This window comes from Hylobates moloch, unplaced genomic scaffold (assembly GCF_009828535.3).
Source record: "Hylobates moloch isolate HMO894 unplaced genomic scaffold, HMol_V3 SCAFFOLD_9, whole genome shotgun sequence".
NCBI classification, from domain to species: Eukaryota; Metazoa; Chordata; class Mammalia; order Primates; family Hylobatidae; genus Hylobates; species Hylobates moloch.
The window spans coordinates 18,482,254-18,508,037 of record NW_026652284.1 but is presented as its reverse complement, the minus strand read 5'-3'; the positions used below and the strand labels follow the sequence as shown (position 1 = coordinate 18,508,037).

Below are 25,784 nucleotides of genomic sequence, written 5' to 3'. Positions count from 1 at the left end.
GAATGGCTGTGGGCCAAACCTCCTAGGGAATCGACGCTAATTTTCAGTTGTTTAGAAGGTAACTCCTCAGTGATTCACTGTTTGGGCTCTCGTAACCCAGGCCAGGAGAGCCAGGGGCTGCCAGGAGATCAAAAGGAAATGGTGAACAAAGGTCTCCCTTTTCAGGAAACCATGACTCACAGCTGCTAGGTGATCCTGGGCAGGTGGACTCACCTCTGACCCCTTCTCCCCACAAGTCTTCTCTGAAGCAGGGTGAGAAGAGCCCAGCATGAAGAGAGTCCCAGGAGGAGTTATTAGCAGGAAATGAATGGGAGGGGCAGGAGACAAGGGTTTCCTGGGCTTTACTCTTATTTTATTTATTTTTTTCTGAGACTGAGTCTCACTCTGTCGCCCAGGCTGGAGCGCAGTGGCGTGATCTCGGCTCACTGCAACCTCCTCCTCCCAGGTTCAAGCAATTCTCCTGCCTCAGCCTCCTGAGTAGCTGGGATTACAGGCGTACACCATCACACCTGGCTAATTTTTGTATTTTCAGTAGAGATGGGGTTTCACCATGTTAGCCAGGCTGGTCTCGAACACCTGACCTCAAGTGATCCACCTGCCTTGGCCTCTTAAAGTGCTATGATAACAGGCGTGAGCCACCATGCCCGGCCGATAAAAGGTTTTTAACACAAGAGTATTAACACTCAGCGCTCCTCTCCTTACTCCAAAACAAAACCTCCCCGGGCCTCTATCCTCTGGCTGGTTGGGGTCAGGGAATTTGTGTTGGGATTCCTTCCAGCCTGTAGGGTGAGACCCAGACTCAGTGGGTTTAGTCTCCTCTCCTGGAAGGGAGGCTGGCTCCAGGCCCTAGACCAGCTCCTGAGGCCTGGAGCCCGCTGGTTAGGCCCAGGGTTGCAGTACACCGGTTGTCAGGGACCCTGGGCACATCGGCCTTTGTGGGCTCTTCCTCCATATATTAAATGTTATGACTGTGTTGGTTTGAAGACAAATATAATCCAGATGGGATGGTACTCGTTTTTCTCCTACTTTTATAAGAAATTAACACATTCTGTTAGGGTTAAAAGTAGCGTGGGTGCTAGGCACCACCTCCACTTCGGGCTGGATGAGTTGGCCCAGGTGAAGCCCTTTATGTTGCCTGGGTTTAAATTCTAGCTCATCACTTATGCATGCGCCTCAGTTTCCTCCTCTGTAAGATGGGGATGACTGCAGCGCCCACATGATGGGGCTGTGGTCCTGCTTGAAAGGGGCTCGGCACAGCGCCTGGTGCATAGCAAGTACTTGGTGAGGGCTGGCTGCCTGGTTGCGTGTGAGTTTTCCATCCTCCTGTGCGGGAGGCAAGAGGGACACCTTCTATTCTCATAAGACAGGCAGGAAAACTGAGGTTCCAAGCAAGGGAAAGGACCTGCCCATGGCCGCCTAATATGCAGTGGAAACAGGACTCCAAGACCACAGACCCAGCGACTCCCAGGCCCTGAACGGTGACGGAGGTGCACAGTCAGTGATCCCAGTCACAGACCAGAGCAGGAGGGTCAGGGAGGGGAAGAGCTAGGCCAGGCCGGGGCCTCCTGCCTCCGGTTCTGCCTGGGTGGAAACTCAGACACAGGACAGACTTGGCCCTGGGCACCTCCAGGCTGTGAGAACTGAGGTTTTTCAGCCTCTCTGAGTCTCGGTCAAGTGGAGATGAGGAAAAGATACCAAGAATGACAAGAACCTGGCACAGCCCGTGCCTCACAGCCTGGTCAATGGATGACTTTTTGGAAAGGGTGGGCAATGGGAAAGGTGTGAGTAGAAAGAGCCACGAGATTGCCCGCCATCCCCCACTCTGCCTGGAAGCAGAGCCCACAGGCCCCAGCTGGCCCCTCCCCAAGGACTCGGCCAAAGTGTCAGACCTGGAAGAATCGTTGCATCACTGGGCACTCACGGGTTAATGATAGGGAGTGGACAGGACCTGGGTATTTAATTAGGAGGCTCCCTGAGATCAGAGGTGGCCCTGCTGCTTTCTTCTGCTGCCTTTTGTGCTCCTTGTGCACCTCCCTTCCCCCCAACCTGGGATGAAACCTCCCCACGTGCTGGTGTTCCTTTGCCTCCTGGGTAAGTGATCTTTATGAACTTCAGCCTTCTTCTGCTCCATCTGGCAACCCCAAGCTCCATGGATGCCCCTGAGCCTGGCCCTACCGAGGGCGTGGTGGATGCCAAACACTGGAGGTTGCCCCCATCCTGCAACCAGGGTGACCCTGAGGCCAGTTTTGCCTGAGCCAGCGGTGGCTGGAGCAGAGGGGAGGAGAATGCAGGCTGGGAGGGGTGAAGGGCATGGGCCAGGGACTGGCGCGTCTTGGACGGCACACCCTGGGCTCCTTCTCCTACCCTAGCTTCCATGTTTGGCTCCAACCTGCCGAGGTGGGCAGGATTCAGCCCCACGGCTGAGTCAGGAGCACTGGGAGGAAGTCAGGGAGGTCAGCTGAGGTGGTCAGGAGACAGGTCCAGTGCCATCTGATGAGACTTCTGGGGACAGAGTTCCTGGCTAAGGGCCGACACCTGGGGAGGACTGGGGGCTGGTGGGGAGCCCCTGGAAGGGGTGAACGAGTGATATCGTAGTAGATAGAAGCGTGGGAGGGGACATTGGAGGGGCCGACACACTGGAGGTGAGGACTAGGGGATGAAGGTGCAAAGGATGTCGTTGGCAATATTATTGCTTATTACCATGGTTGTTGTTGAGAGTGGGTTGCTTTGGGGAGGTGAGCTTAACTGAACAACTGGAGAGATGCCTGTGATCAGATTTGAGGGGACATCAGGGGAAATTGGCTGCAGAGGGTGGAGCCCTCCGTCTCCACAGTGGCTCTGGTCACCGGGAACCTAGTCCAGTTTGGGGTGATGATCGAGAAGATGACAGGCAAGTCTGCCCTGCAGTACAACGACTATGGCTGTTACTGCGGCATCGGTGGCTCCCACTGGCCGGTGGACCAGACTGACTGGTGAGGAGGCGGCCTGCAGGGGGACACCCATGGGGATGGAGGAGCTGGGGGACCCTGGGAGGATCCCAGGAGACGAGAGGGAGCCTGGGGGCACATGGAAAATTCAGGCTGATCTCTCCTCTGGGCTGCTTTGGGCTCAGGGCCCCCGAGCAGCCCCTGGCCCAGCCCAGCCTGGCTCACAGGTCCCTCCGGGTCAACCATGACCCTTACAGGTGCTGCCACGCCCACGACTGCTGCTACGGGCGTCTGGAGAAGCTGGGCTGTGAGCCCAAACTGGAAAAGTATCTTTTCTCTGTCAGCAAACATGACATTTTCTGCGGTAGGTGGAGAGCCCTGAAGTGACCCAGACACCCTGTGGTGAGGTGGGTGGAGGCAGGTTAAGACAGCAAGCCCCTCCTGATGGTGACCTTGGGCCTTATCAGAGCCAGACCCTGGGCTGGAGGCATGGGGTTTCCCGTCACCATGTAACAGTGGAGACCCAGATGTTCACCGGGTACCCAGGCCAGAGAAGCCCGTACCCCATCAGTGCAGCCTCAGCCCCAGGTATCTCCCTACTCACAGACACCTCCCAGCTCCAGCCTCTGGAAAGAGGAGAGGGGGCTAAGCTGAGCCAGGGCCCAGAGGAGCTGGACTCAGGCACCCTCCCAAGGCCTCAACAGGAGCTAAAGGTGAAGTCCTTAGGACAGAACGAGCTGGGGCTTTGACTGGGGACAGCAGATGCTGTTTCCAAAGGCTGACTTCTCACTGGGACTGTCAGGCTAGACCCATTTGCTCAGCTTTGCCATGTCCAGTGCCCATTTGGACCAATTAGCTTTCCTTCAGTCCCAGGCCCAGGCAAGCAGCCTAAACCAAGTGAGAGTGTGAAGGGACCCCACATGAGAGAGCCAAGCTTTCTCCCTGCCACTAAGCCAGGAGCAGCCTGAAAGAAGGGCAGGGCCTGGTGGGCGGATGGCGCAGCGAGGAAGGATTCAGGAGGTCGCGTAAGACTCAGCTCAGGTCTCTAAATCCTGTCCTGGGGGCAGGGCAGAGCTGGCTCCATTTCCTCTGCAGCCATCCACTCAGCAGGGCAATGTGCCAGGTGCTGAGTGTCTGTCGCTGGGAGTCCATGCAAGGCAGGAGCAGCCACCTGCCAGGATCAGGGCTGAGAGGAGGAGGCAGGTGGGTGGAGACACAAGTTCTGGATTCTACCCAGGGCGTCACCTTCCACCTGTCTGTGACTTTGGACAAGTGATGTAATCCCTGGAAAGCCTCTGTTTCCTCATCTATAAAACGGAGAGGCTTATACCCACTTCCCCAGCTCAGTCCAGCTCCTGGAAAGAGCCCTCCAAAAGAGGCTGACCGGCTCGGCGTTAAGAGTCCCTTCCAACCCTGGGTGCTGCTGACATAGCAGGTGTGGGCAGAGCCCTGACAGGAGACGAAGGCTCGCCTTCAAGAGGGGAAATGAGGCACCTGGCCTGAGCTGTGAGATACAGTCATGGGGACAAAAGGGAGCCAGAGCCACTGCAGGCAGAGGTGACAGAGGCAGTGGCAGTGGAGAGAGGAAGAGCCTTCTGGGCCCCTACAGAGCTGATGCCAGCTGGCTCTAGGAAGGGCAAGTCAGGGTAGAAGTCTGACTCCCAGGCTGGGTATGGGCAGAAAACTGGGCTCTATCCACTCTGATGAGGACAGGCAGAGGGCCCTGAGCAGACCCCAGCTTTGGTCCCAGTGGCTTCCAGCTGGGCCCACGCCACTCTGGGGCACACATAGCCATCAGATTGAGTTGCTGTCATTTCAGAGCTGTCCTCTCTGCTTGATGGCCACAATCCGCCATCAGCAACGCATCACACATCAGTGCAGGAGTTGCCTAGAAATCCCCCTGGCTGGGGGCAGTGAGAGTTAGCGAACCGCGTGGTGTCCGTAAGGCCAGAGAGAGCTAAGGGCAGTCAGCGTGGGCTTGGGAGAGCAGGGACGGACAGCGAGGGCAAGCTTCCAGCTTCCCTGGTGTCCTGAGCCACAGTGCGCCCAGCCCTTGTCTCTTGTCTCACCCATCCCTGAAACAACCCGGGAGCTTGGGCTCCCATCAGCATGAAGTTGGTCCAGGTCAAGAACGTGGACCCAGGAGCAGCCAAGAGCTGTCCCACGTGGGTCCTAAGCTTCTGTGGTCCCTGACTCACTTTGTCCCATCCAGCCGGCAGGACCACCTGCCAGCAGCTGACCTGCGAGTGTGACAAGAGGGCTGCCCTCTGCTTTCGCCGCAACCTGGGCACCTACAACTGCAAATATGCCCATTATCCCAACAAGCTGTGCACCGGACCCACCCCGCCCTGCTGAGGCTATGCTTGGCCTCCTCCTTGTGCCTGGAGGTCCCACCTCGGGCTGCTGTAGTCCCAAGCCTGGGGAACATTGGCACCAAAGGCCCCCCTTTGGAAAATTCCTTTCCTGCAAACTCATCCCTGCTTGAGAGCTCAGAGATATGTCCTGGACCATCACTAGCCTCCCAGGCTACCCCTTCTCTGTAGAAAGAACCCTTCCCCAAGAGCCATGGACCCTTCAGCACCCAGAAGACTGTCACCAGCTTCTGGGATCTCAGCTCCCTCTTCTGAATAAGTGAATAATATTTTCCCATAATTGTAATGTTCTTTGAGTCTCAAATTCTGTCAATCATTCTAGAATTTAATTCACTAGAGTTTCATTCATACATTAATTTTCTGATCACCTACCTTGTGCTGACAGCATGCACTGGAATCAGTGGGAACAAGTCTGACATGGGTGGCCCTGCCTGCAATTCCAGCATTAAATTCTTTTAATTTTCCATGACAGTAAGTTTCTGTGACTTTTTTTTTTTTTTTTTTTTTTTTGAGACAGAGTCTCGCTCTGTCACCCAGGCTGGAGTGCAGTGATGCAGTCTCTGCTCACTGCAAGCTCCGCCTCCTGGGTTCACACCACTCTCCTGCCTCAGCCTCCCGAGTAGCTGGGACTACAGGCGCCCACCAGCACGCCTGGCTGATTTTTTTGTATTTTTAGTAGAGACAGGGTTTCACCGTGTTAGCCAGGATGGTCTCGATCTACTGATCTCATGATCCACCCGCCTCTGCCTCCCAAAGTGCTGGGATTACAGGTGTGAGCCACCGCGCCCGGCCCTGTGACTCTCTTTTTCTAACATTCTACAATCTTATCCAAGATAATGCAGTTTCTGGAAGGAATATTTCTGGCCATATGGCTTAATGTGAAAAGCATGAAAAATACCAACCTAAAAATATTGTCCCCACTGTGTATCAGGCCTCAAATCTCCAACACTGGCAAAGATTGGTTAAGAGTGAGAAGCAGCTCTAGATCGTCTTATCCACACCCATTCTTTGATAGACAGGCCCCTGGGGGCCAGAGAGGGGATGGTCTACCCGAGGGGGTGTCCGCACTCCCTGGCCCTTCATTTCTTCATGAAGTTGTCATCAGCCACCCACGTTCTGGTATGGCCATGTTAACCAGGCCTGCTGGTTGTCATCTTGGAAAGACCAGAGTGCCCAGGGCCGTTCCAGCTGTGAGGACACAGGAAGAGGAGGAGGAAAGGGTTCAGCATCGAGGGCCGACTCCAACCTCCTGATTCTGAAGCCATGAAGAATGTAATGCACTCAAGGATTCCCACCAGGAGGAATGCAGCCTATTCTGGAAGCAATCTATTTCAGCAGATGTTACTTCTAAAGATAGAATTACCTATTATATGCTGATGAAATCTTACAGGACTGGGATTCGCCTGCTCAATGACAGAGCACTCGCCAATGCACTGCACAGGGCAAAGCTCACAGTGGACACTCAACAAATGACCGCTCCCTTCACCCTTCCCAGGGCCTGTGCACAGCGTTCAGGACCTTGAGGGCAGGGAGGAGAGCAAAGAAAATCAAAGGGATAGCTGGTCGTGGTGGCTCACACCTGTAATCCCAACACTTTGGGAGGCCAAGGCGGGCGGATCACCTGACGTCGGGAGTTCGAGACCAGCCTGACCAACGTGGAGAAACCCAGTCTTTACTAAAAATACAAAATTAGCCAGGCATGGTGGTATATGCCTGTAATCTCACCTACTCAGGAGGCTGAGGCAGGAGAATCGCTGAACCTGGGAGATGGAGGTTGCGGTGAGCCAAGATCGTGCCATTGCTCTCAAAAAAAAAAAAGAGAAAATCAAAGGGATGTATCGCTGTGTGATCTTTAAAAGGTGAAGAAGCTCTGTGCTAGCGAAAGGAAGGAGGAGAAGAAAGGGAGGACTCAAATCCTCAGCCAAGTATCACCAGAAGACCATATCTTAAAGCAAAAACGGCCTGTGTAGGGGGGAAAAGCGCAAACCTCCTTTGCAGGAAAAGTGGTCCTGAGGCGCCCTCTGGTGTCCATTTCATTCAGGCCACTAGGGAGAAACCTGTGCTTGGCTTAAACCTCGATTTCTCTTCCTCAGGTGGGCAAAGTGTGCTTCTGGGCTGGTGAAATTGGTCCCCTCACATTTTCATAAATAAATATACTGAGAAAATGCCAAAGGCGGCCATACAACCAATTGAGGATGATGGCCACTGCAGAAACAGGAAACACAGGGAGAAGGAGCTGATAGAGGCAGATTAGAGAGAGGTGACACCCTGGGCATGATGGATTTAAGGTACCAACGGGACACCTACCTGATGATCTTACAGTTGTATAACTGTCCAACGAAACAAACATTGAAACTTAGGAGCAAGATTCCAGCGCAGCCTGCTGTGACCCCTGCCCCAACCCACCCACCCAAACCAAGCTGTCTTTTGGCCACAGACCAGCTTTTACCCTTTGCTTTCCCAGGGCTCAATAAATGTTTTGTTTTTTGGGGTTTTTTTGTTTTTGTCTTTAATACGGAGTCTCGCTCTGTCGCCCAGGCTGGAGTGCAGTGGTGCGATCTCGGCTCACTGCAAGCTCCGCCTCCTGGGTTCATACCATTCTCCTGCCTCAGCCTCCCCAGTAGCTGGCACTACAGGCGCCTGCCACCACGCCCGGCTAATTTTTTGTATTTTTAGTAGAGATGGGGGTTTCACCGTGTCAGCCAGGATGGTCTCGATCTCCTGACCTCGTGATCTGCCCGCCTCAGCCTCCCGAAGTGCTGGGATTACAAGCGTGAGCCACTGCGCCCGGCCAATAAATGTTTGATGACGGCATCAAGGGGCCTGCTTAAATCCTGTTTGCTTATATGTGCATTTCTAGAGAACAATCACTTGATACCCAGCAGCAGACTTGCAAAAGGGACTGAAAAAAGGAAGGGAGAACCCTGAATCTGAACTCGGAGGTTCCAGGTAGAGCGCTTTGTTCTGCCGCTTTAGCAGCGGTGGTTCTGCTTAGACCTTTGCTATTCAGCGTGGTCCATGGGCAGTGGCAGCCGCAGAAGCAGCAGCAGGGATCCTGTTCAAAATGCAGAATCTTGGACCTGACCCCAGACCTGCTGAATCAGAATCTGTAAGTTAACAAGCCCCCCTGATGATTCGTGTGCACATTAAAATCTAAGTGCTGATAAATGGTCACAGCCTCAGTCTCTGCATTTGTCAAATGGAAGTATGACATTTCCCCAGCAGGCTGGTTGTGGCAAAGTTTGAGTTAGCATGCATGAAAATGCACAAATAATGGCTAGCACTGAAAAATCACTCGTGTTCTAGGAATGAATGAATGGACAGTCATAACAATAGCTAACACTTGCTGTGCACTTGGCATTTGCCAGGCACTGTTTTAAGTGCTTTATGTGCGCTAATTCATTGGATGAGTAAAGTAGGCAACGAGACTGTGTCAAAGCTGAGGAGGGGACTTCTTACCTAAATGTTTCATAGTTTGCCTCTCTAATTTTGATGACAGGATTTGGATTGGTTTTGCTTTTGTTCCTATTTAGCACCTAACCAAAGCTATGCATGAAGTGCAAAGGTAAATACCTTGCTCAATAAGTGGCCAGAAATCACAGTGGAATTCCCAAGTTCAATGAAGAGTCTGATTAGGATTTCATGGACATGCGTCTGCTTCACCGGGGTTCTTTGCAATGTCACCACCAGAGAACTGAATACTTTACTAAAGTTAATTAATTCTTTCCTTCAATAAGTTTTATACAAATTATGCTTCTGGTCTTTTCCTGGATGCTGGAGATACACACGAATCAGACAGAGTCAACCGGCAGACAGAAAACAGCAATAATTCTACACTAGCAAGTAATGTGACACCCCTAACAAGAGAGTATCAGGACTAATGGTTCTTAAACCCTCCATCCTTCATCACATCTCCATCCTGTCCACTAATGCCAGCTTCATTTTCCCAGAGCCTGATTTTTATCATGTCACTCCTCTGCTCCTGAACCGTCAGTGGCTCCCCATTGTCCACCAGCCCCTGGTATTCCGGGCTTGGTATCATCTGCTTTTCCAGCCTCTTTTATGCAGCCATATCTATTTACTAAGCTCCTCTGCTGTCCTGCCTTCATACCCTTGTGCAATAGCTTCTCTCAACCTAAAAGCCTCCCTTGCTCACAGGCACATCACCACGCTAAAATCCACGGGCTTAAAGTGAATCCCAAATGTCATCTCTTCCTTTATATTTAGAGACAGGGTCTCACTCTTGCTCAGGTTGGACTGCAGTGGCACGATCATAGTTCACTGCAGCCTTAACCTCCTCGGCTCAAGCAAGCCTCCCACCTTAGCCTCCCATGTAGCTGGGACAACAGGTGTGTGCCACCAATTCTGGCTTATTTTTGGTAGAGACCGGGTCTTACTATGTTGCCAGGCTGGTCTCAAAACTCCTGGCCTCAAGCAATCCTCCTGCCTCAGCCTCCCAAACTGTTGGGATTACAGGGATAAGCCACCCTGCCCAGTCCCAAATATCACCTTTTCCATGACGCAGTTTCAATTGGAGCAGATTTCACCCTCCCTGAACTGCCAAGCTGTGTTTATACCTTTCCTAGAACTGCTTATCCCGTTATTTGGGTCCTTGCATGGTGGCAGCAGACTGCTCTGGGTTCAAATCCTGTCTCTGCTACTAAGCTGTGATCTTGGGCCAATTATTTATTCCTGAACAGAACCATCAGCCTCACAGGGTGGTTTTCAAGTTCAAATGAGACGATGTATCCAAAGTGCCCGGGGCATGCTAGCTGCTCCATCTATGCTTGGCCACCTTCTGTATTTTTGCTCTCCAATTGCAACTGTCACACAGTAGATGCTCAACAGGTACCTGTTCAATTGAATCTGTGCTAATGTCCCCCAAAGGCAGAGGTAGATGGTGCAGAATTTTTCCAGGCAGGCGCTACCTGTAACATTCCCAAGTTAGAATGCACACACAGGCCAATTCCAGACACTAAAAAGCAGTCAGGCAGATCTTTGTTTTGGGGTTTTGAGACAGGGTCTCACTCTGTCACCCAGGCTAGAGTGTGGTGATGTGATATAGCTCACTGCAGCCTGAAACTCCTGAGCTCAAGTGATCCTCCTGCCTCAGCCTCCTGAGTAGGTGGGACTACAGACAGGCACCCAGCACCAAACCCCAGTAGTTTTGTGTGTGCATGCATAGAGACGGGATCTCGCTAGGTTGACCAAGCTGGTCTTGAACTCCTGGGTGTGAGCAAGCCTCCTGCCCCAGCCTCCCACAGTGCAGGGATTACAGATGTGAGCCACTGCACCCAGGCCTGATCTTGAGAATCCATTCAGCAAGCACAGCATTACTCTTCCAGTAGTGAAAGGCACATGAGAGGTGTTTGAAGAAGTTCCCAGTCTTTCTCCAAACTAATTATACATCCATAATGAGCTCTGTTCTAAACACTGGAGCATCCCACTCCTAGGTTTTGCTTGCGCTGGCCATTCAGTCCAACATGCCTTCGCTCCCTATTTCTGTATCCTGTCTCCCCTTTCGTGCCTCATCCAAATCTCACTTCCTCCACCAAGCCTTCCCGAATTCTCTGAACTCACAGCCCTCTCATCAGTACCTCCTTTATGGCATATGCTCTCTCCTGGGTCAGTGACATGTCCACTTTCATTCCCGGACTGGAGGCTTTTTGAAGGCAGGATCCATGACTGCTTCAATGCCCAGAAATAAGGACCCATACAGAGTAGAGGTTCACTAGATGTCAGATGGATTCTTGGGATGTTTGGATGGATGAATAAATTGAATAGAAACAATCCTCTGGGGACGCCCAAGTCCTTCTACCATAGGGAGGTTCAGACAAGTTTCTCCAAGAAGGTAGGAAATGTTTCCTTCTGCCAAGCCAGAATCTGTGAAGTGACAGGACCGGCCTCAAGCCCTTGCAACCAAGTTCTAAATCTCTGCATCTAAATGGTCTGAGAGTGCCCATTCCGTCAGCAAAAACCATTCTGTCCAGCCAAAACCATATTGGAGCAGGGCTTTTTATGAACTGTATCTCAAGACACACACAGTTTCTGTGCATTGGAGGAAGGCAAAGACCAGGAGCCTGGGGTGGTGTCTCGCTGATGCAACTCTAAACACCCAGGTTTTCAGCCAGGCTTTCTCCAAGGTGACCGTGAGCAGTTACCAAGAAGGGACAAAGGCACAACCACTTGTCCCTACCTGGCTCAAGAACACTTCTCTGTCCTTAAAGACTCATCCTATCTCCCACACAGGATCTTACAGGTCACCTGGTCCAACGCTGCCCAAACAGAAAGCCCCTCTAATCCCTAGCAGTGGCCACCTCACCCCAGCTGAATCCCTGGAATGGGATTAAGGAGGCCATGGAAGTTTTCCAGTGTGCGGGCAGCACCTGGATTGGGACATCACTTTGGACCATTGCAGGTTTTCTGGAAGAATCTCAGTTAGGTTAAACAGGGTCTGGAATCTGGGCCTCACAGGCTCAGGAACCAGACAGTGTTTGTCTATCCAGAGATGATGGGTCTCTCAGTTGTGGACTGAAGAAGAATCACACAGAGAAGATTGCTTGAGAGATTGTGGGAGAATCTTCTTGCAGGAGCTAGAATATTCTTGACTTTCATCCAGGAAACCATCTAGTCCTTTTTGATATCAAGGCATCAGGGAGCCAATTCAGAAGGCTGCTTGTTGAATACAAAATGAAGAATGGGAAAATGGGAGTCTCAAGGTCAAAATCATGATATGGTGAGGTCTGCTGAGCCAGAGCCCATGTGTGGACGGGGCCCCTGCTGGACGCAATGAAGGACTCCCCTCACTCTGGTTTCCTGTGGACCCTTCTAGGTGAGTCGTGCCCCAGATGGTGCTGTCTGTGCCTTGGCAGGGAGCCTCCTCCTGGAATGGGGTCAAACAATCCTGAGAGTTCTAGGAGCCCAAAGTGGCCGCTGACAGACAACTGCTACACATTTAAACAGTTTCAAACTATCAAGAGATGCTCTCAGATATCACACAGAAACCTTAAGTGTATAGTCCTTAAGAATGGCCCTGCCATTGTGTGTGGTCGCTGCACTTAGCTGCACTAAAGCAAAAATCAGCTGTTCTAAGCTTAGTCAGATCCCAAAGGACTATACACCTAGAATACTCAATCCAGCACGCGCACACACGCAAAGCTTCCACACAAGGGTCTCTAAAAAGGACATTTCCCAGCACACTCAGCCTCCTTGCATTCACTCAATCGGTGGTCAGATACTGATAAAAACAACTGAAAACTTTGTTTTTAAACTAGAATTTATTGGTATACAAAACTCCATTTCATAGATAAAGTGGCACATCTTTGCAGCTTCTATTGCACCAAGTATCGAAGATTAAAAACACAAAAAAAGAAACATTTGGTTTTGAAAACACTGCAAATAGCCAAGTACAGTACTTTGGTAAATAAAAAATAAAATGGTTCAGATGAACACAATCCGTGGAAAGAAACGATCTGGGGGAAGGAACTATGGCCATCAGACAATGGTCACAATTCCCGCCATCGAGCTCCATAGATAAGGCAAGACTTGCTAAGTCTATGGACCACGACCCCATGGAGGTCTCAAGTATCTCCAGACTGAAGCTAGAACAAGTATAGTGCAATTAGAAAAAGAGAGAGAAGGCCCCTTCTCCACAGACACATCCACCCCTCTGTAAAGGAGACTGACGCATGCCAACACTTCTACATGGAAAAGGGGAGCCCCCGGGTGTGACGTCTGACTCCTGGCCCTTTTCTTCTTTCCTCTGAGCTTAGTGCTGGTGGAGGCTCTGGAAGAGTCACTGGGGAGGCCAAGGGCCCTTCCTACTATGAAAAATGAACCGTAAGAGTGGGAAAATGTGGGAAGCCTCTTACCAGTACTGCTCGAGGGACCTGCCAGGGATCAAACCGCCAGCTGAGGTCTGTGGCTGAGCTCACGATTGTCATGGACGGCTGGCAGCCTGCTGCAGGCTGACACGCCAAGGATGAGAGCCAGCCACAGAGGGTCTGTCCGGCAATTGCCGCCGGCCGCAAGGACTGGCAGTGAGCAGCAGCAGCTCTGGATCACGGCTATGTCCTGCTTAGAATAAATTCCCTATGCAGAAGTTCGTAGTTTTACAGAAATAGATTCTTTACACTGGTACCAGCCCCTTCTCAAGTAATTCTGCAAGGATGCTAAACATTTTCATGGAACCACAAAACAGTCCTAACGAGGACAGTAAGGAGAGGGACTCTATAAAGCAGCTGCTTCAATGACATAGGTCAGAGCCTGAGGTTTTAAAGGAATTTCACCTCGGGAGAGAACGTCCAGGCCAACCACAAGGCACAGCTCTTTCCGGAGGCCCCCATGAGCGGTGCGCGGTAAGCTCTGCATCCTCCGTGCACTTAGTTACTGGTGTGTGTTCTCTCCACATTCCAAAAATGACTGTCCCCTTTCTAATATGCAATGGCAGACGTCGTAATTTATGCCATCTAGATCTTCAATTCAATGATGGCATTTAAAAAAATACAATTTACTGGCCGGGCGGGGTTGCTCACGCCTGTAATCCCAGCACTTTGGGAGGCTGAGGCGGGCAGATCACAAGGTGAGGAGTTTGACACCAGCCTGGCTAACATGGTGAAACCCCGTCTCTACTAAAAATGCAAAAATTAGCCAAGCATGATGGCACGCATCTGTAATCCCAGCTACTCAGGAGGCTGAGGCAGGAGAATCGCTTGAACCCGGGAGGTGGACGGTGCAGTGAGCTGAGATTGCCCCACCACACTCCAGCCTGGGCAACAAAGCAAGACTCTGTCACAAAAAAAAAAAAAAAATTTACTTTAGAGCCAGGAAAACACAACTTATAAAAAGTCCATTACTGAATCACCTCAGAACAACCATCAAAGGCCCCAGAGTTTTAGCAACACTTGTTCTGAAAGCTGTGATGAACAAAGCTGTGAATAATGAGAATGGCAAAACAGAACAACTGCATCAGACTGAGTCTAAAGATTTAACATGGCTAGACAGAGCCTTGAGGTAAGAAAGTGAAGAGCTACGCATCTACCCAAAACGGGAGTCAGAGAGGGCCACTGACGCGACACACTAAAATCAGGACGCTCCATTCTCTTCCCCCCGCAAAGATCCTTTTGGTCAGGGTAATTTTTAGTCACCTCTGACTAGGAATCCAAGTTTCCTTCAACTGACAGAATATTTCACAGAGGTAAACTGATAGCATTCTATGCTGACCCAGTAAAACCCAGGCAGAGTCTACAGAGTTTCTCAGAATTAGAGAAATTGCACATTGACTACAGGGACTCACTCCGAGTACAGTTCAGCGCCGAAGTCCATCTGATGCTACCTGTGTGATATGCGAGCAACTCTCTCCCCGACTGAAGGCGGCCCTCCTCCCACCCCACCCCGACAATCACATCATTTCACACTGAAGAAGCTCCCTGGGGGCAGCAGGGCAGGCATAATAAATTACCCATGGAAAGGCTCCCTCCCAGCCAGCTCCAGCTGCTCCACAAGGGAGATCCCACTTCCCAAGCCCTCAGAATCAAATTGGCATTGGAAGTGTTTTCAGAGCTTAATAAAGAAACTACAGACAACTTCGACTAACATTTAAAATTCTTTCTGCCACAATTTCTCAACCATACTTTGCTCCTGAAAGTGTATGTTATTATTGAAAAACTAAATACACACATCCTTTCTAATATCTCCTAGTGGCAACTACATTATCTAGAAGTTATGGTTCTATGTTGCTTTAATACATCTACCTCTCTAGTTCAAAGCTGTTGCCACTAAAATTGTATTTATTTTGACCTCTAAAAAAATATTTTCAAAATCCGTAAAACCTTTATATACAGTTTATAAGAGCAGTAAGCAGCTATGCACCACTGCTCCATCCCCTTTCTCCTGACCACACTACAAGCTACCAAGACAATCTCATGTAACATAAATCGCTACCAGCCAAGATGTAACACAGAGGTTAAGACACATTCAGTTCCTAATAAAGAGTTCACAGGAGTACCTGTACTAGAGTAACAGCTGCTGACAACAGTCATCCCAGGACTAAACATACTGGCCTCCACTCGGGCTGCCAGTGAAGTAATTTTCAAGTGCCCACTGAGGCAACTAAGCATATTGATTCCAACCTTCTTATGTACCCAGTGAGACTGAGGCAGTGAAGTCTAAATTGAAACCATTAGCTAGAAGGTATCACTGAAGTTGGATGCATGTACCCTATTCCTAATAATTAACACACTAAACATAGACCAACTGTAACTGAAAAGCTGTGAAACAGTAATAAAAGAAAAGTACTAAAGCCGTTTCATTAGTTTTTTAAACCACCATTATTATACTCCAGAAATGCTGAAGCCTATTATCAGAATTAGGTAATTTAAAAAAATAAATGTTCCCAATATTCTTTAATAACTTTTTAGCAGCTTCTAAAACTTCTAAAACCCAACAGGGCCCACAGCCACCATCATTAACCAAGTAAATAAAGCAATTCTACTACTTTTGACAATAAGTCTCTCTTAAGCTGACTGCTAATCTGAATTTCTGGCATACAGTCTTATCTTTCTGAGAGGATCTGGCCTCTGCACTCAAGCAGTACAAAACAGACAGGAAAACATCTTCATTCAGAAACACTCAGCCAGTCAGGAATCTGCCCAGAGTTGAAAACCAAGACAACCATAGGTCTTAACGCACTCAATTCCACTTCCTTAGAGTAAGGTAACAGAGATCTTTCATTTGTTTGGAATGAGTAGAGTAACACAGCCTCAAGCTCAGGACTCTGCGATGTGCACAGAAAAAAAATTCTGTGTACTTTTTTTAATCTGCTAAATTTTACAATGTACTGTACCCAGGAAGAAACCTAAACCACAATGACCTAGGAGCAATTCCAAGAGACTACTGATGCTCCAACTACAAAAAGCCACCACAGTCAAAAACAAAATCAAAACATACCAGTGAAACTGAAGAAAGCAAACGGCCGGATGATAAAGACAATCTGACGACTCCAGGGCCTACCAAACTTTTTAGTTTTCACTTTGCCTCCGAATTTTTCTAATTCTGAAATGTGAGGGGTGGGGAAGATAACTAATAATTTACCTTTCAACTCAGCATCAATTATTTGCCCAAGTACTAGGTCCCAAAAGACAAAGATGATCCAAGATGGGCCGCCTCATATGTTATGGTTCTTAAGTTCACATCCACCTAACTCAGTTTTAGGAATGACATCTCTCCACTGCTCAAGTCTGTCTATTTCAGAACTGAAGAGTGATTCGAAGGCCTTAACCAAAGTATGTTCTCTTCTCTGCTGGTCCAACCTAAGTCAACCAACCCTGCTGGTCCAACAACTTCCAGCAGATGCTGGAGTTTTCCCAACTTTGAAATGCCAAACAGGGCTTAAATAAAAAGAAATAAATGTGACATTTTATAAGATTTAATTTCCACAATACTAAGTTTAGCGACCTATAAGGTCAAGTTACCATGTATCTCTCTGAAGGCATCTAAGTCTAGAACAGAAGGGAAGAAAATCGTTATTTAAAATGTGAACATGAAAAACCTTATTCTTCCAGGCTTCTCCTATAAAAACGTAATTCTTTAGACTCCTCTTAGGCAAAACCCCAGGAGTTCCTCTCCTGTTACAACTACAGACCCTGCTCTACACACTATCAGAATTCCAGAACTGTATCACAAGCAGTAACATGCCATCTCTCCACTGTCAGGAAACGAATACCAAAAACCCAACACCACTGTCAACTTCCCAACAAGGCCAGGCCTAATTAACAGTCAGCTGCATTTATCATATGGCTTGAGTGCAAATGAACTAACAGCACCTGCATCCCATCTGAAATAACATCAGAATCAGGAAGGAGAGAAATGCGGTTAATTTCCATCCTGACTGCAGGCCACAACCCTCATGTAACTTTGGGAAAACAATTCCTCAATTATTTTCTGAGTAACTTGGATTAGAAGAAAGTAAATCAAAGCATATTCCTGAGTTGGAGATCATTTATAAGCTACCCTATATATCTGTTTGAGAATGAAAGAAAAACTAAGGAAACCTGTCATTCTGAATTTCTAACAATTATTCCAAACTACTCATGAACAATTACAGCAAACTCACCCCAAATGTTAAGGAAAGATCCTAGGGTCACTGAAGTCTGATTTTCAGGGCAAATAAAGCCACCACTTAAAAGGTTTTTCCTGACCTAACTATCTGCCCCTAAAACTCAGTATTTTACTTTTGTATTACAGAATATGAATGGCCTCACTGCATTTTCATAAAACAAAACATATCACTAATAAAACTTCGAACAAAAAAAGAGGCAGCTCGAAGGAAACTAACTCAGTGTGTGAGTTCATGTGTGCGCTTTGTTGGTTGTGTTGCGTTTTATAAAAGGACGGCCTCACCGGAAAGTCTGGCACACAACAATCCTTTTCCAGCCACTTCTTACAACTCCCAAGAGGCCAGAGAGTCAGATGTTGAGAGCAGCGAAGGTCTTCACCAAGGTGACCCGCGTGTTCGCCTCTGCTTCGCTTCTGTTATTGTCCCTGTGGCCACCTCTGCTCTCCAGGGCTTTGTGGCGGTGCCTCTCCTCCTGCCGCTTCTTCTTCTCCAGCCACTGCTGTTCTCGCCTCTGTTTGTTTGTGACCTGAGACAGAAGGCCATGGTGGTGAGCAGGAAGCACGGGGGACTCAAGCTGCCACCTGCTAGAAGGGAGATGGTGGCAAAGGGCACAGATTGCTTTTCAGCAGGAACAGGGAAAACCAATCTAAGACGCCAAAGATGATTTACTGTCCACTGCTGCTCAAATTTACGTTTAAATTTATATTTCCTTGCTGAACTGGCAAACAAAATCAATTCCATTCTTCTCTTAAAAGAAACCAGCCCTCATCCAGCAAGAGTTGTTAACAAACACACGTGTCAGAGGACACTTTTCCCCACATAATTTAATGCCCCAGGTAATTCTGACAAAATCCTCAGAAGCTTATTGCATCTCTGCCTCTGCTGTGGCTTTTTACACTGTGGCATTTTGAGCTCAGAACTTCTTGGTGAAAATCTTTAAAATGATTCCAAATTCAGTAAAATGGAAGATGTCACATACTACTCGTGGGGGTGAAGGGCGGGGAGGGAGATGTACCTTTCTGGGAAGCACTTGACAATTTACCAAAAGCCTTTAAAAGATTCATGTATCCATGACCTTTAACCTGTTCATTCCTCTTCTGGGACTTTATCCAAGAAAATAATGCAAAAACCAAAGATTTATACACAAAGGTGTTCATTGCAGATCATGGCATTTATAAAAAACATGGATAAACATGGGAAGAGCCCACACGTAAAGTAATGTTAGGTGGGAAAAGGAGGCTTTTCATTTGTACACTGAGGACAATTTCAGGGTATATTTCCTTCCAATTGTCACGGCATACACCAAACAGGATAAGTGAGGTTATTCTGCTTCTTGATGTATCTTTATGCATTCCCCAGATTTTCCACACTACTTTTATACATCAGAAGGAAAATACAAATAAAATTAATCTCAAGCTCCCACCACTGCCACAGAATTACACCTGCCCACCACCTGCCCATTCAACCCCATCTTACATACCTTTGCGAGCTGGTTTTTATTTGCTTTGTTTTCTTCACTAGGGCTGGCCTGTGCCTTATTGTTTTCGGTCCTGCCTTCATTTAAGCCCTCATTTCCAAAGATTCTGGCACCACTGCCACCCTCCTCCCACAAAGGGCCACACTGCTTCAGCACTCGACCACTGGGCTCAAGATTCTCTTCTGCATCTTCCAAAGAAAGACATTTCATTAAAACTGAGAACCTGAGAGAGTTACACAGGGTGATTACTGTATTAATGATTCCAAAATTACCTGGGTCCCTACTTCGGTCATAGGGGAAGTAAGTTTCCTTGAGACAAATTCGAATGTCAAGACAGTGGGAAACATAGGAAGAAAAAGTTGGTAAAAGTTGGAAGATAAATTCTAAAATAACCCACTGACCAGCCTTTTGATTAGCTTCCAACCAGCAGAGTGCTTTTTAGATAATTATGTTTTAACATGAATTTTTATGGGAAAATCTTCCATTTGCACCCAAAACCCAGAAAAGAAACAGGCTCTAAAGCTGTGCTGTCCAATGTATTAGCCACCAGCTATATGTGGCCATTTACATTTAAATTAAAATTAAACAACATTTAAAATGTAGCTCTCCAGTCTCATTGCTCACGTGGCAGGTACACACTATACTGAACAGCACAGATCACTGGAGGGTGCTGTTTAAAGTCACAAAGACCAAGTTACTTACAGATTTCTAAAAGTACAGCCAACACATAGTGGATAATAAAATACCTCATCACATGGAGAACTATGATGCCAGAAACAGTATCTGACGTGTAACATCTGGCAATCAGTATTTATTGGTATCATTTTAAATAAATGACTTGAGAAATTAATAAGATGTTACATTCTTTTCTCTTTTTTTTTGAGATGGAGTCTCGCTCTGTTGCCCAGGCTGGAGTGCAATGGTGCGATCTTAGCTCACTGCAACCACTGCCTCCCAGGTTCAAGCAATTCTCCTGCCTCAGCCTCCTGAGTAGCTGGGATTACAGGCACCCGCCACCACACCCAGCTAATTTTTGTATTTTTAGTACAGATGGGGTTTCACCATGCTCGTCAGGCTGGTCTCCAACTCCTGACCTCGTGATCCACCCGCCTCAGCCTCCCAAAGTGCTGGGATTACAGGTGTGAGCCACTACACCCAGCCGTTACATCTCTTTTCTTTCCTCTGAGTCACAAAATTATACTTGGTTCAAGTTAAAAAAAAAAAATCAAAATTATCACAAGCTAATACAAATCTAAATATTCCCACCAGAAAAACAAGGTATTTCTCTCTCCATTTTATTTTGGTTATCATTTTGGTCTTCTAAGGGCATCTTATTTCTAAACAGGCTAATTCTTCCCTGAGGCGTCCCCCAGCACCCTGTACTCCCACCCCATTATGTACTATAGCACCAGTTTACCTGTCTCCACCATCCACCCTCTACCCCTGAACTATACTCCCCCTGAAGCAGAGACAGGACCTAGTAAAAAATGTCTACATACAGAACGTGCTCAATAAACAACTCCTAAATGAATGACATAACAGTTACCACCTGTGACTTGGTTAAAAAATAAATATTTGGAAAATTACCAACACAACCATTTTGAAGACCTATAAATATTAGTCATGGACTTACTATTTCTCTTCCCTTGGTTCATCTGAAGCATGGCAATTATTGCAGATTCAATATTATAATTTTCAGCTTCCAGGTTCTGGACTATTAAATTAAAATCCTATCCAAGAAATAAACAAACAAAAAAACCACTTCAAAACTCTGGGTATATTTTTCTGCCTAGCTCTACTTCAATAATCAGAAACATAAAGATGTAATAGTGAGAATTAACACAAGGTTTCAGGACCTTTTCCTTTTAGAAAAACGTCAATTTTCAATAATGTTGGTCCCTGGAAATAACCATCTAATGTACATTTATAAATGAATTCCCTCTATAAAACTGCATTTGTACTACTGTAAACACTAGTCAGGAAAAATTAAATCCACATACTTCCTAAGACCTTTGAGCAGTACTGGGTGAAGTCTAGCAAACAACAGGGAAATTAATAAACAGCTCTCATTAAGCCACATATGCTAATCAAACTAGAAATCTCATGGGCCTATTTTGGCCCACAAGGTGCTGATATGCTAAAGAGGTGCTACGAAACTAAGACATAAGCTAGGCACAGCAATGCTTGCTTCTAAATCATTCCTGCAAGACAGAAATACTAACTGAACATCCAGTTGCATTACAAACTTTCTGGACAGCATCCTCTACTTCGTCTCTTAGGTCGTCTTCAGAGTCCATTCCCTTTGTCTTGATCTTTTCTCTTTTATTTGATTCATCTTGATGAAGCATCTGAAACTAAAGGAAACAAATAATAATCAGGGAACTATGTTGAGAATCAAACTATGTTCAGAATCTTCAACATAAGACACTCTAAACTAGAAAAATTCATATACATAGCGGAAAACATTCTAGAAACAACCTTAAGAGAACAGCAATGACTAGGCTCCATTTTGTCCACTCATTGTACTTCGAGTCCCAACAGAGGAATTGAAAAGAAAGGCCCAAAAGACAGAATAACTGCTCAGTAAGAAAGGCATTTGCACTCCCATGTCTAAATACCAACACTGGCAAATGACTGCTGCCTCTGACAGCACACAGTCACCTCAGCTGATTTTCAGAGCTGTGGGCTTAACAGAAAACGATCCTCTATACTCGCACCTGGTGAACTTTTGCACAAAAACGGTGCTGGTCTTGAAGAAACCTACATACAACTTCCCTCTGGTTCCCAAGCCTTATTTGTTATCATCAGCACGCTTAGAGGTACTGAAGCTCCTGACCCAGCTAGACAGCCACGGATAAGCATGACTCATCTAACCTCAGGTACATACCACCACACCCAGGGAAACTTGTCAATCCAAATCCTAAAGCCACAAAGAACAGTTCACTTGGGATCCATGAGACCTTTACAACCTGGGCCTTAAATCAGAAAAGCTAAAATCATCCCTCTGTAGATGCTTAACCACCTTCTTCTTCTGCTTCCCATTAATGCAGGGAGATAGGTAAATGGGCAAAGACAGTTCTATTTTTTGAATGTAAAAGTATAGTGGACTCCAGCAATGTGCAGTATATTCCTCAGAACGTTAATACAAAGCATTCTATTATAAAATTAAACCCTAAGAATTTGACAAAGAGTTACAGGAGTCTTTGACCCAGTAGTTTCACAGTTTTGAAATTTAGCCAAAGGAAATAATATCAAATAAAGATTTATGGGCCTGGTGCAGTGGCTCACACCTGTAATCCCAGCACTTTGGGAGGCTGATGGGGGTGGGTCACTTGACCTCAGGAGTTCAAAACCAGCCTGGGCAACAAAGTGACATCCCATCTCTACAAAAAATACAAAGAATTATTTGGGCATGGTGGCATGCACCTGTAGTCCCAGCTGAGACTGAGGCTGAGGTGGAAGGATGGCTGAGGTGGAAGAGGCTGAGGTGGAAGGATGGCTTGAGCCCAGGAGGTAGAGGTTGCAGTGAGCCAAGATCACACCACTGCATTCCAGCCTGGTCAACAGAGCTAGACCTTGTCTCAAAAAAAAAAAAAAAAAAAAAAAACAAAGAGAAAAGATTTAGGTAAAAGTGCTAACAGTGTTACTTATAGCGGTGAATAACTGGAAACCACCCAAAGGCTTTATAGTATGGATATGGTTAAATAACCACTGTAAATCCACAGAATGATGTCTTCATTCCCACTAAAGGAAGAAACACAATAATCACTCCCACCATTATTACTTAACAATATTTTGGAGGTAACAGCCAAAGTATTTAGCCAAAATAAATTTTAAGTATAAAATTAAAAAGAAAAAAGTAATCTGTCTTTGTAGATGATATAATTCTGTAACTGAAACAAGAGAATCAACAAAAAAACTACTGCAAACCAAAAAAATTACAGCAAATCATATACCTGATACGAATCTAGCATCTAGAATATATTAAAAAACTCTTACAACTCAAAAACAAAAAGGCAGAACCCAATTAAAAAACAGGCAAAAGACTTGAATAGACATTTCTCCAAAGATATACAGATGGCCAAAAAAAACATGAAAAGATGTTCAATGTCATTAGCTATTAAGAAAATGCAATTCAAAACTTTAAGATACTGGCCGGGCGTGGTGGCTCATGCCTGTAATCCCAGCACTTTGGGAGGCCGAGGTGGGTGGGTCACGAGGTCAGGAGATCGAGACCATCCTGGCTAACACGATGAAACCCCATCTCCACTAAAAATACAAAAACTTAGCTGGGCGTGGCGGTGGGTGCCTGTAGTCCCAGCTACTCGGAAGGCTGAGGCAGGAGAATGGCGTGAACCCAGGAGGTGGAGCTTGCAGTGAGCCATGATCACGCCACTGCACTCCAGCCTGGGAGACAGAGCGAGACTCCCTCTCAAAAAAAAAAGAAAAAAAAACTTTAAGATACTAACTAGGATGACCATTTAAGAAAAAAACTACAAATGTTAGAGAGGATGAAGAGAAAGCAGAGCCTTATTACCGGTGGCAAGTAAAGCAGTGCAGCAGCTGTGGAAAACAGTTTGGCAGTTCCTCAAAATGTTAAATTTAGGTTTATCATATGACTCAGCAATTCCACTCCAAGGTATATCCAAAAAGACTAAAAATAGGTATTTGTAAAAATACTGTACACATATACTCACAGCAGCACTATTCTCAATAGCCAAAAGGTGGGAACAACCTAAACGCTCATTAACAGATGAATGGGTGCACAAAAAATCATCTCTCCAAACAATGGAATATTATTCAGCCATAAAAAAGAATGAAGTACTGATACATGCTACACCATGAATGACTCTCAAAAACATTATACTGAGGGAAAGAAGCCACAAAGAAAAAGTCACATATAATTCCATTTACATAAAATGTCCAGAATAGGCAAATTCATAGAGAAGAAAGGCAGATTGGTGATTGCTAGGGGAGAGGGGGAATTGGGAGTCACTGCTTAATGGGTATGAGGTTTTCTTTTGGGGTGATGAAAATATTTTGGGACTAGACAGAAGAAGTGGTTGTACAACAAACACTGCAGATATACTGAGTACCACTGGACTATATATTTTTAAATGATTAATTTTATGTTATGTGAATTTTGTCTTAACTTTTAAAAAAAGAGTGGTTCTGTGGGATACCTAAGTATGTAATTAACATTTTGTTATTAACAGCTCTCATAGACAAATGATAACCAACTAGAAAACATAAAAGATCTCTTTACAATAGACACAAAAAACACAAAACACCTCCTAAGAATAAACTCAACAAAAAGTGGGCAAGATCTATACGAAGAAAATGTTCATATGGATCACAAAGTCAATTAAATAATAAAAGACTCAACATCAAAAAGATGTCAGCTTTTCCTTAAATTACTCCATTAATTTAATGAGATTCCAATTTTTAAAAACTCAATAGGGCCAGGCACGGTGGCTCATGCCTGCAACCCCAGCACCTTGGGAGACCAAGGTAAGCAGATCACTTGAGGTCAGGAGTTCAAGACCAGCCTGGCCAACATGGTGAAACCCCGTCTCTACTAAAAATACAAACATTAGCCGAGGGTAGTGGAGAGCGCCTGTAATCCCAGCTACTCAGGAGGCTGAGGCAGGAGAATCACTTGAACCCAGGAGGCAGAGGTTGTACCACTGCACTCCAGCCTGGGCAACAGAGCAAGACTCTATCTCAAAAAAAAAAAAAAAACCTCAACAGGATTTCCTTTGAACTAGACACATTGATTCTAACATTCATTTTGTTTTTTTAAGAAAAGACAAGAACATATAAGGAAACTTATAAAAAGAAAATTAATTATGAGCGAAAAATCCTACCAGATTTTAAAATATACCAACTGAAACAATGAGGCATCAACATGTGAACAGGGAGATCAGTGGACCAGAACCAAATGTCTAGGAATAGACACAAATACATATGGGAATTTAGTATATGGAAAGAAAGTGGCATTTTAAATCAGTGGAGGAAAGATGTATAATTAATCAATGATTTGGGTACAACTAGGTAATCACAAGGGAAATATAAAGTTGGATCCATAGCCTCATACCCTTATATGAATAAATTTCAAATGAAGCCAAGATTTAATTTTTTTTTTTAAGTCAAACTATGAGCTGGATGCAGTAGCTCACATCTGTAATCTTAACACTTTGGGTGGTCAAGGCAGGAGGGTTGCTTGAGTCCAGGAGTTCGAGACCAGCCTGGGCAACAAAGTGAGACCCTATCTCTACAAAAAATAAAAAATTGGCCAGGCATAGTGGTACACAGCTGTGGTCCCAGCTACTCAGGAGGATCGCTTGAGCCTGGAAGGTTGAGGCTGCAGTGAAACATGATCATAGCACTGCACTCCAGCCTGGGCGACAGAGTGAGACCCAGTCTCAAAAAATAAATAAATAAATAAATAAAGTGAAACTATGAAAGTACTATTCTAAACTATGGGAGAATTCTTTTTAACCTCAGAGTGGGAAAAACTTTCCTAGTTATGGCCCAAAATCCAAAGGGCATATAAGAAAATCACAACAAATTTAACCATGTAAAAATCTAAAATTCTTTCATAGCAAAGACCACAGGAGAAAGAACAAAAAGTCAAACGACAGAGTGCGAAAAACTATTTGCAACTCATATCACAGACAGAGGCTAATTTCCCTAATACATAAAAAGCTCCCCAAAATCATTAAGGCAACTTAATAGGGAAAAAAATGGGGAAAGAAAATGAATACCATTTACAAAAAATAGAAATATGTCTTAAACACAGGAAAAGATGCATAAATAAGAGAAATGCAAATTAAAACTCGGTTAAGTAAACAATTTTTCCCCTAACAATGAAAAGGATTTAAAAATTTGGT

At 46.2% G+C, this 25,784-nt stretch overlaps 2 protein-coding genes across 3 annotated transcripts in view; one reads left to right on the top strand and one right to left on the bottom strand.

Moving 5' to 3' along the window:
* The first annotated feature begins 1,993 nt into the window (after nt 1-1,993).
* PLA2G2E (phospholipase A2 group IIE) lies at nt 1,994-5,579 on the top strand. Its single transcript, XM_032760991.2, has 4 exons — nt 1,994-2,091; nt 2,834-2,972; nt 3,185-3,291; nt 5,140-5,579. Exons 1-4 carry the CDS (start codon nt 2,052-2,054, stop codon nt 5,280-5,282), a joined length of 429 nt encoding a protein of 142 aa, XP_032616882.1. The 5' UTR covers nt 1,994-2,051; the 3' UTR covers nt 5,283-5,579.
* A 6,978-nt stretch (nt 5,580-12,557) lies between these two features.
* The window catches only part of OTUD3 (OTU deubiquitinase 3), a 30,561-nt gene continuing 17,334 nt past the window's right edge, over nt 12,558-25,784 (bottom strand). The window contains exons 5-8 of one of the 2 annotated variants that reach the window (XM_032759148.2): nt 21,114-21,245; nt 20,525-20,621; nt 18,895-19,079; nt 12,558-17,940 (exon numbers count right to left, since the gene is read on the bottom strand). In XM_032759148.2, the coding sequence (XP_032615039.1) occupies nt 17,764-17,940; nt 18,895-19,079; nt 20,525-20,621; nt 21,114-21,245 (591 nt within the window). In that variant the 3' untranslated portion in view covers nt 12,558-17,763. The remainder of the gene's footprint in view (nt 17,941-18,894; nt 19,080-20,524; nt 20,622-21,113; nt 21,246-25,784) is intronic. The other variant, XM_058444227.1, reaches the window with a different exon arrangement.